Genomic DNA, 19,023 nt, shown 5'->3' with positions numbered 1-19,023 from the left:
AACCGAACACTCTGACATGTGGGTCCGCGTTTTTTTTACTTAAAGTGACATGTCAGAAAAGCCGCCATCCAAACTTTATTTACCGGTGAATTGAGGGATGGGTCATGTATGGTATTGCAGTCAGGATGAATTTCAGACTCGGCACCAAACTGAGGGACCTAAAGTGAACTTATTCCAATCCAAAATAGCCCAAAACCAGTCCATTGCTTTGCGTTCCAATCGCCAAACGGGGAGAAAAGAGATGTCCAAATAGCAACAGCGGCGAGGCGAGTGGCTATCGTTTTGCTCCGCTCCGTCATTCGAATCTCGTTTTGGCCGGAAACCCTAGTTCGCTTGGAGTTGGCCGGAAACCCTAGAAGCGATGGCCGCGGCGGCGGCAGGCAAAGGCGGCGGCGGGCAGGGGCGCATCCATCGGCTGGAGGTGGAGAACTTCAAGTCGTATAAGGGGACGCAGACAATCGGGCCCTTCTTCGACTTCACGGCCATCATCGGTCCCAATGGCGCCGGCAAGTCCAACCTCATGGATGCCATAAGCTTTGTGCTCGGCGTTCGATCCGCCCACCTCCGAGGCGCCCAGCTCAAGGACCTCATCTACGCCCTCGACGACCGCGATAAGGAGGCCAAGGGCCGCAGAGCCTCCGTCCGCCTCGTCTACCACCTCCCCGCCACCGGGGACGAGCTCCACTTCACCCGCGCAATCACCGGCGCCGGTGGCAGCGAGTACCGGATCGACGGCCGTCTCGTCACCTGGGACGACTACAACGCCAAACTCAGATCCCTGGGCATCCTCGTCAAGGCTCGCAATTTCCTCGTCTTCCAGGTCAGATGTCCCTAATTTAACATTTTCCTCATACAACTCCTCCCTGATTAATTATATAGCACTAAATAAATTTATGAATTACCATTTGCACCGCAGGGTGATGTGGAATCCATTGCCTCCAAGAATCCCAAGGAGCTCACCGCACTTCTGGAGCAGATCTCTGGCTCTGACGAGCTCAGGAGAGAATATGACGAGCTGGAGGACCAAAAAAACAGGGCCGAAGAGAAGTCTGCGCTTATTTATCAAGAGAAAAGGACCATCGTCATGGAAAGGAAGCAGAAAAAGGCTCAAAAGGAAGAGGCAGAGAATCATCTACGCCTCCAGCAGGACTTGGTACCAACATGATTATAGTAATCCTCACTCACAGTTTTACCATTGTTTATTCTATACATTGTTCACATTGAGTTGTGTTTCCTCACTTGTGTCCAGAAACTAGCCAAGACAGAACATCTCCTATGGCAACTCTACACCATTGAAAAAGATGCAGAGAAAATAGAAGCTGAACTTGAGGAGGATAGGCGGTCTCTTCAGCAAGTGCTGGAAGAGAACCAGTCCTCTGACTATGAGCTTTCTGCAAAAAAGAAGGAGCAAAGTGGGTTTCTCAAGAAAATGACATTATGCGAGAAGAGTATAGCCAAGAAAAAGCTTGAACTTGACAAGAAAGTAAAGTACCTTCCTGTCTATTTTTCGCTTCACCAAACTTTACTTGTGGCAGTTCAGTCTTGGGCTTATCCGAAGAAAATGGCTAGTATTGTTTCATTACTCAATACAAACTTATGGCATGATAATAGGACTTCTTTTCATGTAGTATCAAGGTTTTATGTGGCCATCACGTCACTAGCAATTTTACTCAATACAAACTTATGGCATGATAATAGGACTTCTTTTCATGTAGTATCAAGGTTTTATGTGGCCATCACGTCACTAGCAATTTTCTCCCACTTCATATTGCCCGGTACCCCTCTAGAATCTCTACATGTGCACATTACTTTGTAAAACTTACAACTGCTGCTCCCACAGTGCTCTGGGTGTTTTCTGGCTGCTGTGTTCACTTCTGCAGCTATCCATGTCGATCGGTTAGCTGTTAGTGTGATTTGGGAACACAGCTCTCTGCTCTACTCCACGCCTCTCTGATGTGGGCCGTTGTTTAGTCATTGCTACACACACTTCTGCACATGTTGGCTGTTTTGCTCTCCGTCCTATTCATGCATTCCCTGCGCCCATGACAAGTGGGAGTACCACCTGCTTGCCAGTTTCCCTGGTTGAGCTAGGCACTGTGCCCAGTAACTTTTTTCTTGTGCTATGAATATTGACTGCTTTACATGTCTAAAAATGAACATTGTATTTGTATATCCCACCCATTCATTTGCTTTTACCCTAGCCTCATTACTTCCACTGTTGTCAATGAATTGGATGCTTATATGGCACCTTGTTTGTTTATGGAATCGTTCAATGTTGCCCTTTTGTTATTCCAGTCAAAACAATTTCCTTCTTGCAGTTTAGAATCTCTACTTCATGAACTGGGCACATTAAATGTATTCTAATTATTACTGCATCTTTTTTCCCTCTTCAGCAACCTGAGCTTCTTAGATTGAAAGAGCAAATTTCTCGGCTGAAATCCAAAATCAAAAGCTGCAACAAAGAGATCGACAAAAAGAAGGATGATAGCAAGAAACATTTGGAAGAGATGAAAAGTTTGCAGAGTGCTTTGGTTGATGTCACAAGAGCTATTGATGAGTTGAATGAGCAAGGCCAAAATAAAAGCGACAAACTGCAATTAGCTGATGACCAACTCCAGGAATATCATAGAATGTGAGTTCAGAAGACATCTTACATATTATGTTAAGTTTAAAGTTCAATTATCTTTCATTAAGTTCAGTTATCTAATGGAAGTGGGACATAATCACCATCATCCATCATCCATGTACTTCTCTACAAAAACGAATTAATGGTTGTGTGATAAGATTGCTACTGCTTAACTGCATGTATCAATTATAAAAAAAACTGTGTTTTAAATACCTAGACAGCCTTCTTTTTTTTGAATGATGTGGCTACACTAGTGCTGGAAAAAAGCCTTGCTTCTTTATAGTCAGGACAATCCAATATTTTACAACCACAGGTGGATACATAATACCAGACCTTATTGGTTACGGTTAAGAACGAACCTTTCATTTTACTATACTAGCATACTGCTCAACTGCATGATCAATTATCAAAAAAAAATCCTGTGTTTTAAAGACCTAGACAGCCTTCTCTTTTCTTTAATGATGTGGCTGCGCTAGAGCTGGAAAAAAGTCATGCTAAGTATAGTCAGGACAATCCAATATTTTACAACCACGGGTGGATACATGATACCAGACCTTATTTATTGGCTACGGTTAAGAACGAACCTTTCATTTTACTATACTAGCATATTGCCCGTGCATTGCAACGGGATTTTAATTAAAGAAAATTATCATTAAGCCGTTATTACCATCATTTTACATACATAATCTCTTAATCTCTGTATATATTTGTTATTGACATGTAGGCCCTTTGGCCTCGCACTGTATTTTTTCCTTCCCACAAAAAGTAGGAAGTTGGTGGTGGGGGTGGTTGACATGTGGACCCTTTGGCCCACATGTCATTTTTACTTTCCAAAAAGGTAGGGAGTTGGTGGTGGGAATGGTGGCAGATTCACCACTCACCACCACTACTCCCTTTTCAAGGAGTATATACATAATCTCTTAATCTCTGTATATATTTGTTACTGACATGTAGGTCCTTTGGCCCCGCACTATCCTTTTTTCTTTCCCACAAAATGTAGGAAGTTGGTGCTGGGGGTGGTTGACATGTGGACCCTCTGGCCCAATATGTCATTTTTACTTTCCAAGAAGGTAGGGAGTTGGTAGTAGGTGTGGTGGCAGATTCACCACCACCACTACTCCCTTTTCAAGGAGTATTGATACTCAGCCAAAAATAATGTTCCTTTTCTAATGACTCTTGATTTAGTTGTGGACAGTTATGACATAAATCGGTAAATATTTTTTTGTTCCTTAGCTTGTTTTATTTTTTCTATGCCTATTGATGTATCCCTGTGAAGATTCAGTACACTTTAGCATTAACTTTCTGTTACAGTAAGGAAGATGCGGGAATGAGTACTGCAAAACTGAGAGACGAGAAGGAAGTTTTTGATAAAGAGCTTAATGCTGGCGTTGAAGCAAAAAAGAATTTAGAGGAGAATATGCAGCAGCTGCGTAGCCGTGAGAATGAGATTTTGTCACAAGAGCGTGAATTGCGTGCAAAGCTTAATAAAATTCTTCATTCAATCCCCAAGCATGAAGATGAGCTTGCTCACTTACGTGAGGAACATAACAAAATTGCAAAGGAGCGCCAGACCTCAGGGTTAGTCCGTACCAAGTCCTTTGATCTTGATAGGGTGTCTCACATCCTTAAGCACACTAATTTGCACTCAATTATCAACGGTATGTTTTACTTCTATTTTATACTTATTACAAATATTGTGCAGAGTTAAATACCAAATGTTGAAGCAGAGGTTGGATGAGATAGATACAAAATTACGAGAGCTCAAAGCTGACAAGCATGAAAGTGAGCGGGATGCTCGATTTTCAGAAACAGTTAGGAGTTTAAAGCGGCTATTCCCTGGAGTCCATGGTCGCATGACAGAACTTTGTAGGCCTTCACAGAAGAAATACAACCTTGCTGTCACTGTTGCTATGGGGAAGTTCATGGATGCAGTAGTGGTAGAAGATGAGAACACAGGAAAAGAATGCATTAAAGTACCTCTTTTGTGACTTTTACTCAGCTGATTCTTCAACATTTTTCTTATATCGGGAGAGCTCATTATATTATCTGCAGTAGTCAATTGTAATACTTATTTTTTTTTTCAAAGCGTACCTTTGGAAATTAAAATACGTAGAACCTCTTTTAATGAAATAAAATGAATAGCTTCACGTGAACTGTAAACTGTTGAAAGAAGTTTGAACTGATTCCATTCAAATGGATGTGACGGTCACATGGAGGGAGAGTTTGTGAGTAGGGCATTTGATAGATCAATATCATATTTGGGGATTCTGTTGACTCACATCCATTCAAATTAGTCCCATGTAAATTTCATCAAATAACTTATTTGAGTAATATTAAGATAACCTGACTATATATGTGATCATGGCAGCTGCAGTCTCAGGTGTTGGATAGGTAGTAATACAAAATACTCCCTCTAATCACAAATATATTGCCTGTTGGATATCGACACATCCCAAAAATACAACTTGACCAGCAATTTCTATTTGGAGTTATGATTTCATTATCCATTTATGCTGGTTACCCTTTGATGTTCTTGTGTAAGGTAGTTATTTGTTTTCTACTTGGATCATTGAAATGGCAAAACCATAAATGTCACTTTATCTCTTATGTGCTACAGTACTTGAAGGAGCAACGCCTTCCTCCTCAGACATTTATTCCTTTACAATCAGTCCGCGTGAAGCCTATAATTGAGAAGCTGCGAACACTTGGGGGGTCTGCACAATTGGTCTTTGATGTTATTCAATATCCTTTCTTTCCATAAGGAGGCAATTCTAGTCCCCCCCCCCAACAATACATGGTCTTATAACTTTGCAGACACACGCACATCCACGCAAGCACACGTCTTTTTTTTTAAAAAAATTGTGTCTTACATTAGCAATCAGTGTTTTGTCAATACTCTCTGGACTGTGGCACTGTGCTTTTTTTTGTACTCTGCCTCATTTAATAATATGCACTATTTGTTATGGACATATGGGATGTTTACCAATGGCAATAAGCAATCTGCCCATAACCATAGCCACCATAGCCTTTATGAGCGTTCTAGTTGATTAATATTTTCAGTTTGTTGATTATACTTCACTACATTCTATATACTACTTTGTCAGAGGAAAAAAAGAACCGTCTGCTTGTGTCACGATACTTCATATCAGAACCAAGCATTTTCCACTGTCTGCCCTTTTTTAATGCTGGTTCGCTCCCTATTTTCCACCACGCTCTGCCTCTGCCACTAGCAATAGTTTTTTCGAAAAAGCCCAAAATTTTTGAAAAACCCTAAAGGCTAAAGCTACCAGCAACATTGCTACCTGCCGTTCTCACCTCTATCTGCGTCACCCCAACTATTGCATGCTGCCACTGCCCTATCCTTCTAATGATAAAAATATTGCTGACATTGTGTTCACCTTGCCTGATTTCTTCCATAAAATGTGCCATCTGTTCTTTCACCACGTAGATCCACTTTATATATGGACTCCATTCCTTGATGTTTGGCCTTTCGAAGAACTGTAAAGGCTACCTTTCACTTCAATCTTGATAGTATTATACAATTTTTTCATGCTTGCCTGCCCACTTGTAGTTTTTGTAGGCTTGCTTGCCTGTTCATTCGGAGTTTTGTTAGAAACAGTTCTTGTGTCAAGTGTTGCCTCTTTATCAGTTATCCATGAAATGTACTTTCAGCAGATCATTACTATCAGCTGTGGAATAGTATTCTATTCTATTTGCTTTGCTTAACATTATACATTTGACCGTGCTTTGGAGAAAGCGGTTCTGTATGCTGTTGGAAATACGCTTGTCTGTGATGAACTTGATGAAGCGAAAACCTTAAGTTGGAGTGGTGAAAGGTACAAGGGTAAGTGTTTGGTTCTGCATATCTAAAACAGCATTTTTCTTGTTTGGTTATTTTTACTCTAACTGTTCTATCATGTGTCTGTATTGTAGTTACCATCGATGGGATTCTTCTCACTTAATCGGTCTTTGATGCTAACTGTTCTGTCATGTGTCTGTATTTTAGTTGTTACCGTCGATGGGATTCTTCTGACTAAATCGGGCACGATGACTGGTGGAATAAGCGGTGGAATGGCAGCTAGATCTAATAAATGGGATGACAGCATAATAGAATGTACGCATGTCTCTTTTACCTTGTAACCAACAAACAGGCATGCTTGTTCTGTAATTTGTCTTATTGGCTCTTCATACAATTTGTGCTGCAGCTTGGAAGAAGAAGAAAAATCAGTATGAATCTGAAATGTCAGAACTTGGATCCCCCAGGGAGTTACAGAGAAAGGAGCTTGCTGTGTCTGAGAAAATAACTGGACTTGAGAAAAAGTTACATTACTTGAATGTTGAAGAGGTAGGTACATAAGTTTGATTTCTAGCCAAATACTGGTTGATGACTTTTCTTATAAATGTATGGCAAAGGCAGTTCATTGGTATGCTTGCTCCAAAATTCTGAGCCCCCTGAAAGAGATATCATCAATGATAGTTGATGATGTTTCTATAGTTGCTGGGCTAGTCCCTTTTTCCTTGAGTCCTGTTTTCTTTTCGTTTGTACAGTTTTCTGGGTTTATTCTTTTTTATTATTTATGGATGTCTGTTACTACTGTTCCGTAACTGCAAAACATGATATCTTCAATATGGCTTTAGGTCAAAATGGCTAGAAAATATGACAGAGGAATTGATGATAATGTGATAGCATCTTCTTATGGACTGTTGCTTTCATTTCTTTTTGCTTGAAATATGGATCTTATGCAAATTCACTTTTGTTTCTAGTTCCAAGCCGATTATGTCTGCGTGTCTTATCAGCCATTCCTAGAGAATCTCATTTCTGATTGTTTGTAATATTGAATATTTTGTGCAGAATAATCTCAGGGAGAAGCTACGCAGATTGGAATCTGAGAAGAGTAATATAGAGGAAGAGATCGATCGTCTTGAGCCAGTAAAGGAGGAGGTGATATATTTTACATGTTTTCGTGTGTTGTTTTGCTAGGTTCCACTTTACTTTTACATCAATAGCTATTTTCATTTCTTTAGTTGGAGACCCGTATTGGTAAAAAGGAACGGGAAGTGAGAGTTCTTGAGAAAAAAATAAATGAGATTGTGGACCGTATTTACAAAGATTTTAGCAAGTCAGTTGGGGTGAAGAACATCCGTGAATATGAAGAGAGGCAACTTAAAGATGCTCAAGCACTACAGGAGAGGAAGCTAAGCCTGAGTAATCAAATGTCAAAATTGAAATACCAGTAAGTAACAGTTACTCCCTCAGGTCATTTAAACATAATGCAACGGTCCCACTTTTTGATCTGCATGTAGTTGTTTCGTGTTGTCTGAAACATTATATAGAATAGAAATGACTCGCATGCATGAATTGAACAATCTTAAATTTTACTCACATGGATGCCTTGTAGAAAATTTGGAGCATAATAATAATAATTTATGCTGCAGGCTGGAATATGAACAAAAACGAGATATGCAGGCACCAATTATTAAATTAAAGGAGACACGTGAATCTCTAGAGAAGGAACTTAAGAGTTTACAGGAGAGAGAGTCTGAAGCTAGGGCGGAAGCTGAACAAATTTCAAATCAGATGGAAGAGCTGAAAGCTGAGGCTGAAGGTATGCATTTGAAGCTTGCTTTTGTTCATTTTTGGTTGACAATTCAAGATTATTTAAAGGAGCCAACTGGGTGACTCTTTCCTGTTCATCCATGTCCTGTTGAACATGATTATTTTGTTCCCTTGATTTTTTTTTAATTTACCCCCAAGAATTTACATTTACATTCTATTATTCACACCTTAACTTGAGGAAATTTTCTCTTGCAACTCTATTCCCCAATCTTCCATCTAAAGAGCACTTCTCTTTTGCGATTCTTCCGTTTGAACCTTACTAATGTAACCTAGGGCTATGAGAGATGTCATTTGCATTAAGCTTTTCAAAAGAAAAAAAAAGCACTTAATAGTAAATACTAGACAAGATATCAGCAACTCAATGGAATTATCTTACCTAAGTTTTGTTAGATATGTTTGGTTTGTTAACTAAATGATGTTCTCTTCCGATGCTACCAGCTTTTATCGTCATAACAAACACAAACTTCTCCAAATTCTAAATGTTTCATTGTGTATGTTCACCATTTTAGTTGTATTGACCAATGAAATTTTCCCAATATAGACTGGAAATCCAAGTCTGATGAATGTGAAACGGGTATTGATGAACTGAAGGAGAAGAATGGTAGTGTTGCTGCAGCTTTGGCAAAGCTGGATCGCCAAGTGAAGTCAAAGGTAGGTCTTTCTGATACTGCTAGTCCTTTCATAAACTAGTCTTCAATACTTTTTTAACAATGATATGTCTGAAGCTTGTTAAAAGATTACTTGTTTCATTTTGTTTGTATTATTATGAAACCATGCCATGGACTTGTAGGAAGGGAAGCTTGTGCAACTTAGATCACAGGAACGGGAGATTCATGAGAAGTGTGAACTGGAGCAACTGAAGCTTCCTACAGTTAATGATCCAATGGATACTGGATCATCTTCACAAATACCAATCCTTGACTACAGTCAGCTTAGCGAAAACTACCTACAAGATATGCGGCTTTCTGAACGTGACAAACTTGAGGCAGAGTTCAAAAAAAAAATAGGGGATCTAGTTGCTCAGATTGAGCACACTGCTCCAAACCTGAAAGCGCTCGACCAATATGAAACATTGCAAAGGAAGGAAAAGGATGTTATGGAAAAGTTTGAAGCAGCAAGAAAAGAAGAGCTGGAGATAGCTGACAAGTACAATTCTGTCAAGCAACGAAGGTATTGGCCAAACATTATCTGCTGTACATATAGCAGATAGCATATTCTCTCAATCCATACTATAATTGCAAACATGCATGCAAGTCAATACCTGTTGAAGTTAGTACCTCTTTTTTTTCCTGGGATGCTTGTAGTTTTGTTGGAATCATCCTGCTTATTCATATACTACGAATGCTTTCTTTCTGTAAGAAATGTTTTTGATTATAGGTTTGCTAGAAGAATGATATACATTATATTGTTTGGTCGGTGGTTTATATTACTTTATTACCATAAAACACATGCTGAAATTACAATCCAATACTCCAGTAGACACAAAATAGATGTAATCTGATTACAGTGCTGTTGTTTTTGAACGGAAGTATCCCTTTATAATTCCAATTACATTCTGAACCAAACAGCCTTCTTTGGAGGCATGTTCAGTTTACACCATACTTGTACTCAAACTCTTGTTGCTCATGATATCAGATGATGCTGTTTGGTTCTTAGCTGATTATGTTATACTTATGATATTGGTATTTAGGTATGAGCTGTTCATGGAAGCCTTTGATCACATATCAAAAGGCATAGACCAAATCTATAAGGAGTTAACAAAAAGTCAAACACATCTACTTGGAGGAACAGCATATTTAAATCTAGAAAATGAAGATGAGCCATTTTTACATGGAATCAAGTACACAGCTATGCCTCCGACAAAGCGCTTTAGAGATATGGAACAGTTATCTGGTGGTGAGAAGACTGTCGCTGCCCTGGCATTGCTTTTTGCCATTCACAGGTAAATGTTTCTTGTAGTACAGTTTCCTTCAACCTGTTTCGCATAATTGAAAAGGTTGTCAGGTTGTTGCATTACTAGTCCTTTTAGCTCTGGAGTGTCACAAAGAGAACTACTTGCAGGCACTACACATTGCACTTGAATGGTCATGTAGGCACCAATTTTGGTTATAATATTGATATTGATGTTTGTGTTTCTCGTTCCACAAACTTTTATGAACTTGTTGGATCTGTCATGACCAACCAGTGGGTGTCATGCATATTTATCAGCATAGCATACGGGGAGTTTCGCAAGGCATATCACTCTCTGAGAATGCTCAGATCATTTTTTTTGTGTGATGTATCATGTTAGTATTTGTTTTTTTCCAACCAAGTGTATTAAGTTGTGTGGGGCATTCCTCAGTTTCAGGCCATCCCCATTCTTCATATTGGATGAAGTTGATGCTGCTCTGGATAATTTAAATGTTGCCAAGGTTGCTGGGTTTATCAGATCAAAGTCATGCCAGCGCGTTGATGAACAAGATAATGGAGGATGTGGATTTCAGAGCATCGTTATATCGCTGAAGGACAGTTTCTATGACAAAGCTGAAGCGCTGGTTGGTGTTTATAGGGACTCAGAACGATGGTAAAGTGCACTTCTGTTACCTTTGCAAAAACATTTTAGTAGTACTTATATTACACAGACCCTAACTCCTCTCCATCAAATAATATATGTACATGCAGTTGCTCGAGAACCCTAACCTTCGACCTGACGAAGTATAGAGAAGCATGAATCCACTTTGTTTGGAGTCTTCATGTGTGTGGTTAGCCAGTCTAATATTTTTAACTTGTGTATAACTGCTTATATGGTTGACGTAGAAACTCAGCTAGCTGAATGCTATTTGTGTATTAGTTATACTTTGTAGAAATTTGTATAATTAAGGAGCACCAAATGAGCATTGTGTGTGCGCACAGCCGCATTGTGTTACGTGCACCAGTATTTAAAAAAAATGAGAGGCCAGTAATGCTGTTTTCGCACGACAAGAAGAAAACAAATCAGCGAAGAGAGAGAAGATAACCACTATTGGGCTCGCTGGTTATTCCCATCTTCTCCCGTCGTCTGTACTGTATGTTTATGTAGGAAGAAAGAAAAGGCACAAGTCGAGATGTCACTGATGTGTTGGGGGTGTCCTAGATACCAGTAGAAATCTTTGACACATGTGTTTATATTTATAGCTAATTATTACTTTAGTGATAGATGATATACTTATCAAAAGTGAACCATTAGCAGTGACTATCAATTTTAAGATACGTTGGTTCAATATTTCAGATGTATTTATAGGGCAAAGTATACCGGTGCTTATAGGGATAGTGATTTTATTAAATCTCGAGATATATCGTTTCAAGGTTGTACCTGTGTTGTGAATGCTCATGTTTTTAAGAGAATACGAAGATGTATTTCCATTATCTATACAAAATGAAGACGTATGTATTTCAAAACGAGGGTGCGAGTAAAAGAAAGTCTAGTACTAGAAGGAAAGAAAAACAAGCATTGGAGTCGTCTCCTCCTCACCCTCACAGTATCATATCATCATGTGCGACTGCGAATGCGAGCCCCACTCTGACAGCAGTTGCTGTGTTGGCTAGTGATTCTTCTTCTTCTTACCCAAGCCCTCAGCCGAGAAGAGGAAGAGGCAAGAGACAACCCACTCCTCTTCTGAACTAACCCAAAGATCAGGTCGGAGGCGGAGGCAAACACGAGAAGAAGATGCCGCGGCGGCCTAGCGGCGGCGGCGGCGGCGCTGGTCCCGCGGCGGCCGCGGTGCGCAAGGTCCCCCTGCGGAAGCTTCTGCGTGCGGCGTCGGTGGCGTGCGGCGTGCAGTTCGGGTGGGCGCTGCAGCTCTCCCTGCTGACCCCCTACGTCCAGGAGCTCGGCATCCCGCACGCCTTCGCCAGCCTCGTCTGGCTCTGCGGCCCCCTCTCCGGCCTCCTCGTCCAGCCCCTCGTCGGCCACCTCTCCGACCGCATCGCCCCCGCCGCCTCCCCCCTCGGCCGCCGCCGCCCCTTCATCGCCGCCGGCGCCGCTTCCATCGCTGCCGCAGTTCTCACCGTCGGATTCTCCGCCGACCTCGGCCGAATCTTCGGCGATTCCATCACCCCGGGCTCCACCCGCCTCGGCGCCATCATCGTCTACCTCGTCGGCTTCTGGCTCCTCGACGTCGGCAACAACGCTACACAGGGACCCTGCAGGGCCTTCCTCGCCGACCTCACCGGTATCTATCTACCCTACCTACCATCGATTGCTTGATTGATTGCTAGCTTGCTTGCTTCCCAACTTTCGCATCGAACAGCCAAGAGGAATTGGAATTGGACCTCGCTTCCGCCACAAGCCACACCTGCTCATCTTTTCGATTCCGTCCAATTGCGAAACGTAGGACCAAACTTCAAAACAATTTCCTCTTTTTCTTTTTTTTTTCTTATGTGGCTGTATGTGTGGCTGTGTGTGGACACAACACAACAGCAGCCTGCCTCTGCGTATCGCTTTCCCCTTTAGCCTGCCTGCCTGAGATTCTTGCTCCGATGGATGCTGGTCGGCGTAACTCATTTTGCTTGTCTCCCTAAAAATTATATTATATATTTCCTCTTCATTTGTTTATTTATTTTACGGCCATGGTTTTTTGTTTGCCCTGCCAGCTGGCCTATTATTAGCATCAGGGTTAGGCGAGCTGGACAACACGAACCACAAAACGACATGACAACTCATTACACTGCATATATTTGAATAATTAGGGTTGGTACAAATGTCGCACCAATTGTTTTTTTTTCATTTCTTCCTTGTAGTTTTTTTTTTCATTTCTTCCTTGTTTACACGGAGTATTCGATGGTTGTGGGAGGGGGAGGTCAAGGGATCGCTTTCTGACTGAGATAGGAATATAGAAAGGAAGATATTTGAGTGTTACAGTACCCCTGTAAGTTTGGAATCATAGGAGGAGAAAGAGCATCTTTTGTCAGCAGACAGGGCTATTGTCTGAGGGGCCCTGGTTAAATAATTGTAAGGCTGGCAGTGGTTTGTAGCTGTGGTCTTTGTTATGCCTTTGCATTCTATGGGAAACACCTGATGCAAACATTACATTCAGAAGGCATGATTGTGCTTTTTGTCATGGAAATGCTGGAGTTCCACGGTAAATTGGTGATAAAATTGATATGATTGTAATATTACTCCATGATCTTCTGTTTAGGCAGTCAAATTCAGCTGGCACGATCTCCATTATCCAATGCATGTGGATATGTGCATACAAGAGCTTTTCAGATATTCTTAACTTGTAGTTGCACATGCCTGTCCTCAAATTTTTCCCAGTAATGTTTACACCAATAACCCATCTGTGCAATGTAACGTGTTCGAAAGGCATCGTAATTGCATTAGCATTTTTCCACACCTCGTAAATGCTCATTCTGATCCTTTCTATTTCAGAGAATGACCCAAGGAGGACTCGGATAGCTAATGCTTACTTCTCATTGTTCATGGCCCTGGGAAACATACTTGGATATGCCACTGGAGCATACAGTGGCTGGTACAAGATATTCCCGTTCACCGTTACTCCATCATGTAGCATCAGCTGTGCCAACCTCAAGTCTGCCTTTCTACTTGATATTATCATTTTGGTGGTCACTACATGCATCACTGTAGCATCAGTGCAAGAGCCTCAATCCTTTGGAAGTGATGAAGCAGATCACCCTAGCACAGAACAGGAAGCTTTCCTCTGGGAACTTTTTGGATCATTCCGGTACTTTACATTACCGGTTTGGATGGTTTTGATTGTTACTGCCCTCACATGGATTGGATGGTTTCCATTTATCCTCTTTGATACCGATTGGATGGGTCGAGAGATCTATCGTGGAAGTCCAGATGATCCAAGTATAACTCAGAGCTATCATGATGGTGTGAGAATGGGTTCTTTTGGTCTGATGCTGAACTCGGTCCTTCTTGGATTCACTTCTATTGTACTAGAGAAGTTATGTCGGAAGTGGGGAGCTGGACTGGTGTGGGGTGTCTCCAATATCCTAATGGCATTGTGCTTTGTGGCAATGCTTGTAATAACATATGTGGCAAAGAATATGGATTATCCACCTAGTGGAGTACCACCAACCGGCATTGTCATTGCTTCCCTGGTAGTTTTTACAATTTTAGGAGCGCCCCTGGCGGTGAGTAACAATTTTTTCCCTCCAGAGTTTCTTCAAGTTCTCACTGGTGTATGGTATCCTTATTAATTCTTGTTATTGCAGATCACGTACAGTATACCATATGCAATGGCTGCTAGTCGGGTTGAAAATCTGGGACTTGGCCAAGGTACTGTTCCTTTTGAGTCAATGCTATCATTTTGGGTTCCTGTACTTAGGAAGTCTTTGTTTCACATGCAGGTCTAGCAATGGGCATTCTTAATTTGGCTATTGTCATACCACAGGTATGTATTTCTTGCCTTTTTTTCTCTTTGTTTTAGAGTTTGATTCGTTCAAACATATGACTGTAACACAGTACAATTATGAATATTGACATGATTGCTGTATCCTAAAATAACCTGTTGATGGTGGAAACTTACTTAATTCATGGCTCAACCACAGTTATCAGACACAATTTAAGAAATGGTTTAATGGTTAATTGTAAGCTATGACCTGCCGTCGACCATGTCAAAACAACCATATACTGCATAATTTACTAAGTAGGATAACTAGTCATACTGGTACAAGTAAATTTGTTATGAAAAACAATGCTTTCACAGTATTGTGCTGACCTCCGAAATCATTTACTTTCGTGCTAACTTTGTTAAGGCACAATGAATATAATTTAGTAGTCATGGTGTTATCTTATTGACTTCGAGAAATCAAAAGCCAATTTACTTGAGTGAAAGTGTGAACTCAGGAATAATTGTGTTATGTAAGCTAGATACATTTTGTGAGCTACAGCATGAGAAATCATTCTCTTACAAATTTAGTATACTGTGAGTGCCATCATGGTAGTTGAAATTTAAAAGGTTGAATCCCTGATGGAAGATTACAAGTTCAGGATTGGCACAATTTGCCCTGATTTACGGGCTACAGAATATATGAGGGATTTAGTAGTTGGATGTCAACCATTCGCTTGTTGCTACTACAAAGCTTCCATGCTATTCCAGAAAATTACTTTCATACATTAGGTTATCGTGCATGTACTGACACTGGTACATTCAGGTTATTGTGTCACTGGGTAGCGGGCCCTGGGACCAACTGTTTGGTGGTGGCAATGCACCAGCCTTTGCAGTGGCTGCTGCTGCATCTTTTATCGGTGGGCTGGTGGCTATTCTGGGCCTTCCACGAGCCCGCATTGCATCAAGGAGGAGAGGTCACCGATAAGAATATTGCTACATATAAATTGTCGGCCATTCTTTGCAATTCGACTCATAAGAGGCACTCGGAACGCTATGCAGTGCATGGGGGAATTGTATATTATCTCCGAATCAAGAAGGGGATAATGCTTGCTTTCTCCATGAGCTATTTTTGCCTTTTTCATGCCGGATCATCATATGCTGTCGTACATTGGATGATCTTATGCTGTTGTACATTGGATGTTGGTCATTTGTAGAGATACTAGTGAATAAAAGTTGCAGGAGTTGGTTCACTCGAGAAAATTCTGGTCAGTATGTCGTCCATCTGCTGCACGACAGCAGTTAGGAGCCGAATAGCATGTCCATGGGTTTTCATCAAATGTTGTATCATCATTTGTTTTTTGATACGTTCAGACGGCTTCAGTGCTGTGTGAATATATATGTATGGAATATATCGAGAAAATGTTGTTGTAACATTTGGTTTTTGATCGTTGAGACGACGGCTTCAGTGCTGTGTTAAGGTGTGTGTATGAAATGCTATATATTGGATCGATAATGTTGTTTGGGTAAGGTATTTTGATTGATTCTCGATAGATCATGTCGAAGTACTACTCAACTGTGAAAAAAAAAGGAGTAATCATCATCAGTTGAAAATTTATTGAGATATACAGCTACAGTCGCCCTATATAGTCCATGTTGTTATGTGTAGGAAATTAAATGGAGGGAGGGCATGCATGGATTGGAATGAATCAAGTAAGGTGGGGGAGGTGGATGTGGAGTGGGACGCCGGGCGTTGGGTGGAGCAGCTGAGCCTCCGGGAGCGTGTCGGCCAGCATGTCCTTGAAGGCCTCCACCGTACCCTCGGTGGCGACGACGGCGGTGAGGAGGCCCTTGGCGTCCACGTCGCCGTTGCTCATTGGGACCACGTACCTTGCCCGCAGCAGGCTGGCCAGCTCCACGGCGTCCTCCTGCCCGGCGACGAGGGTGAAGTTGGCCGGGAGGAGCTGCTTCACGACGGGCGTGATTACCACGTCGGCACGCAGCGCCTCCTTCTCCAGGAAGGACCGGTCGTACACGCAGTGCGGCTCGTAGTACACAAGCCCCTTGGCGTCTTCCTCTTCTTCCTGGAGGAGGAACATGATGTAGCCGTTCTCCGGCCGCTGCCATGGGGGCCCCAGCACGGGCCCAGGGGTGGCCAGTATGCGGACGCCGCCGCCGTTGCAGTTGGTGGATTGCCCGGGCTCCAGGTAGGTGACGTCGCGGAATGGGGTGGGCAGCGCGGCCAGGACGGGGCGCGCGTTGGGGGTGGTGACGACGGGAAGGTCGGGGGCGGCGGCGGCGAGCTGGGCCAGGGTGCGCGCGTGGCAGTGGTCGTCGAGGCTCTGCGTGATGAGGAGCAGGTCGACCCCCGGAGGCTGCAGCACATCTTGGACGCCCAGGTTCTTGAGGCGCTTCTTGGCGGCGTCGAAGAGCCATGGCGCGCCGAAGTCGAGGTTGCCGGCGAGGATGGGGTCGACCAGGATGCGCGCGCCGCCGACCTCCCACACCCAGCTGTTGATCTCCAGGTATGTCAGCTTCACCTGCCTCTGCCTCTGCCTCTGGCTCTTCGTTACACCGGCGCTGCTGCTTCGGACTCGGACGGCTATCGCTCTGGGTCGCTGCGGCGGCGTGGAGGCGGCGAAGGTTCTCCGGCTGCAGCTGCTCCTGCTTATTAGCCGGTGGAGGCCGCCCATGGTGGTGGTGGTGGTGGTGGTGGTGGCCATGGCGAAATTTGCGTTTGCATCTCACTCTAGTGGTGCTCTGCCTCTGCTGCTGAGTAGGTACTCCACCTGTGGCCTGTGGGGCGCCGGCTACGTGTCCAAGTGGCAACCACCCACCCAAGACCAATCCTCCTGCTTTTACTTTTGACCGGCCATTCCTTTTTCTTTTTCTTTTACTATGATCGAAGAGGCCAGGCCGGACTTGCGATTCTCTCAAAAGGAAAAAAAAAGGAATTATTGAAAAACGTTCGACAAATTTCTTTCATAGCTTTCGATTTTTCTGCTAGGCTGAGTTCTTTTCTGTTGAAGTTTTCAACTTGTCACCCTCGTTTTCCACGTGTACATTTTTCAAACTAATAAAACAATGTGTTTTTGCAAAAAAAAAAAAAGACAATCTACACGAAAGTTGTTTTAAAAATCATATCAATCATTTTTTAAAAAAGATAACTAATGCTTAATTAATCATACGCTAATAAGTCACTCCGTTTTTTCTCGAAAAAAAAGTTACTCCGTTTTATGTGTGGGAGGGATTAATTCTCAATTCCAAGCAACTAACTCAGCCTTAGATGCGCTTCAGGATTTGTGATAGCAAGTACTTGCCGTGCTTTTTTATATATAGATGAGCATATGTTACATTCTACTAGTTATTAGTTATAATATAATTATACTACATTTAAAAGTTTTAGTTTAAACCGGTAAATGTTATATGGGTAATAAAAAGTAGTATCTATTTAGATAATGGTTATTGGCTAAAAGCTCACAAAGGTAGCTAGCATTAAATGAAATGGAAGATAAATAACCACTCCGCCAAAATAAATACTATCTATAAATGTATTGATACATCTTTCCATGAATTTTACGCTAGCAATGCGCCCACGCATCAAAAAGTGTTTGATGGGCTTTAACCGACGGAAGAAACTTACCCCTACTTCTCAAATTGATCATCAAATAATAGAATTCGAAATTTCTCAAATTAATCATCATATAACCACATGGACACGGATTTCATCAAAATACAATTAATGTAGTATGGGAGAATATGTGCATGCTAAAGTGTACTACTAATTGACATAGTGTTTTAATCTATATATGCATTATGAGAGAATGTGTGCATGGTGTTTTGATTGACGTGATTTCAATTATTCTTGGTCTTTGGTGCATAATATATATGATGATCATTTTGGGAAGGAGGGAGTATATTATAAGCTTTGAAATATTACATTTTCAATTTTTTAAAAGTTATCAGCCCAAAGGAATGTCAATGATCCACTATGGCCTCGTTCTTTTCAGCTGCTAGGATGTGCTACTCGTTTATCGAGAGCCGCTTTCAAAACTTCCAAACGACACGTGTTTTTTTAAAAAATCTACCTAGAAAGTTCTTATAAAAATCAAATAAATATATTCTTAAATTTATAATAGTTAATAAGTAGTTAGTTATGTGCTAATATCTCGCTGTGTTTTTTTGCCAATCAAAATAGCTCAGTAGAGAAGCCTAATTCAGTCCTGTTCATTTTACATCATCTCTTATGTCGCAAGGTCCACGTGCTTATATCATCTGGCCCATTAAAGCATATGAACCTCAAAGCATATCAAATGCTTTCTTCGTCCTAAAATATAAGAAGTTTTTGAGTTAGACATGGTTATTAAAAAAAATAGGCAAAATTAAATAGGACGATGTTGTGATTGGTTGAAAAGTGAAGATAAGAAAAAAAGTGATTGGTTGGTAAGATAATGTTGGTGGAG

At 41.7% G+C, this 19,023-nt stretch overlaps 3 protein-coding genes across 3 annotated transcripts; 2 read left to right on the top strand and 1 right to left on the bottom strand.

Annotated features, from left to right (window-relative positions):
* Positions 1-276: 276 nt before the first annotated feature.
* Positions 277-11,148, top strand: LOC4352932 (structural maintenance of chromosomes protein 1). Its single transcript, XM_015764222.3, has 18 exons — positions 277-820; positions 917-1,153; positions 1,250-1,483; positions 2,394-2,632; positions 3,938-4,204; positions 4,329-4,599; positions 5,244-5,368; positions 6,361-6,470; positions 6,633-6,740; positions 6,832-6,971; positions 7,479-7,568; positions 7,652-7,860; positions 8,063-8,232; positions 8,785-8,894; positions 9,034-9,413; positions 9,934-10,185; positions 10,585-10,806; positions 10,905-11,148. The coding sequence occupies exons 1-18, from the start codon at positions 362-364 to the stop codon at positions 10,951-10,953; spliced, it is 3,672 nt and encodes a 1,223-aa protein (XP_015619708.1). The 5' UTR covers positions 277-361; the 3' UTR covers positions 10,954-11,148.
* A 705-nt stretch (positions 11,149-11,853) lies between these two features.
* Positions 11,854-16,020, top strand: LOC9266530 (sucrose transport protein SUT2-like). Its single transcript, NM_001404772.1, has 5 exons — positions 11,854-12,433; positions 13,633-14,363; positions 14,445-14,508; positions 14,580-14,623; positions 15,387-16,020. The coding sequence occupies exons 1-5, from the start codon at positions 11,929-11,931 to the stop codon at positions 15,546-15,548; spliced, it is 1,506 nt and encodes a 501-aa protein (NP_001391701.1). The 5' UTR covers positions 11,854-11,928; the 3' UTR covers positions 15,549-16,020.
* Positions 16,021-16,139: 119 nt separating this feature from the next.
* Positions 16,140-17,656, bottom strand: LOC4352930 (uncharacterized). The gene has a single exon (NM_001404771.1). It carries the CDS (start codon positions 17,281-17,283, stop codon positions 16,270-16,272), a length of 1,014 nt encoding a protein of 337 aa, NP_001391700.1. The 5' UTR covers positions 17,284-17,656; the 3' UTR covers positions 16,140-16,269.
* Between the last annotated feature and the right edge of the window lie 1,367 nt (positions 17,657-19,023).

The sequence above is a fragment of the Oryza sativa genome, chromosome 12, assembly GCF_034140825.1.
Source record: "Oryza sativa Japonica Group chromosome 12, ASM3414082v1".
In the NCBI taxonomy this organism is placed as follows: Eukaryota; Viridiplantae; Streptophyta; class Magnoliopsida; order Poales; family Poaceae; genus Oryza; species Oryza sativa.
The sequence above is the reverse complement of the archived record's forward strand: the minus strand, read 5'-3'. Positions and strand labels throughout refer to the sequence as shown.

Bases quoted from the DNA above. Each gene is read 5' to 3' on its own strand.
- LOC4352932 (XM_015764222.3), top strand. From the start codon at position 362: ATGGCCGCGGCGGCGGCAGGCAAAGGCGGCGGCGGGCAGGGGCGCATC. The intron at 6,471-6,632 runs GTAAGTGTTTGG...TCTGTATTTTAG, and splicing joins GAGTGGTGAAAGGTACAAGG to TTGTTACCGTCGATGGGATT. The intron at 10,807-10,904 runs GTAAAGTGCACT...ATGTACATGCAG, and splicing joins TATAGGGACTCAGAACGATG to TTGCTCGAGAACCCTAACCT.
- LOC9266530 (NM_001404772.1), top strand. From the start codon at position 11,929: ATGCCGCGGCGGCCTAGCGGCGGCGGCGGCGGCGCTGGTCCCGCGGCG. The intron at 14,364-14,444 runs GTGAGTAACAAT...TTGTTATTGCAG, and splicing joins TTTTAGGAGCGCCCCTGGCG to ATCACGTACAGTATACCATA. The intron at 14,624-15,386 runs GTATGTATTTCT...TGGTACATTCAG, and splicing joins TGGCTATTGTCATACCACAG to GTTATTGTGTCACTGGGTAG.
- LOC4352930 (NM_001404771.1), bottom strand. From the start codon at position 17,283: ATGGCCACCACCACCACCACCACCACCACCATGGGCGGCCTCCACCGG.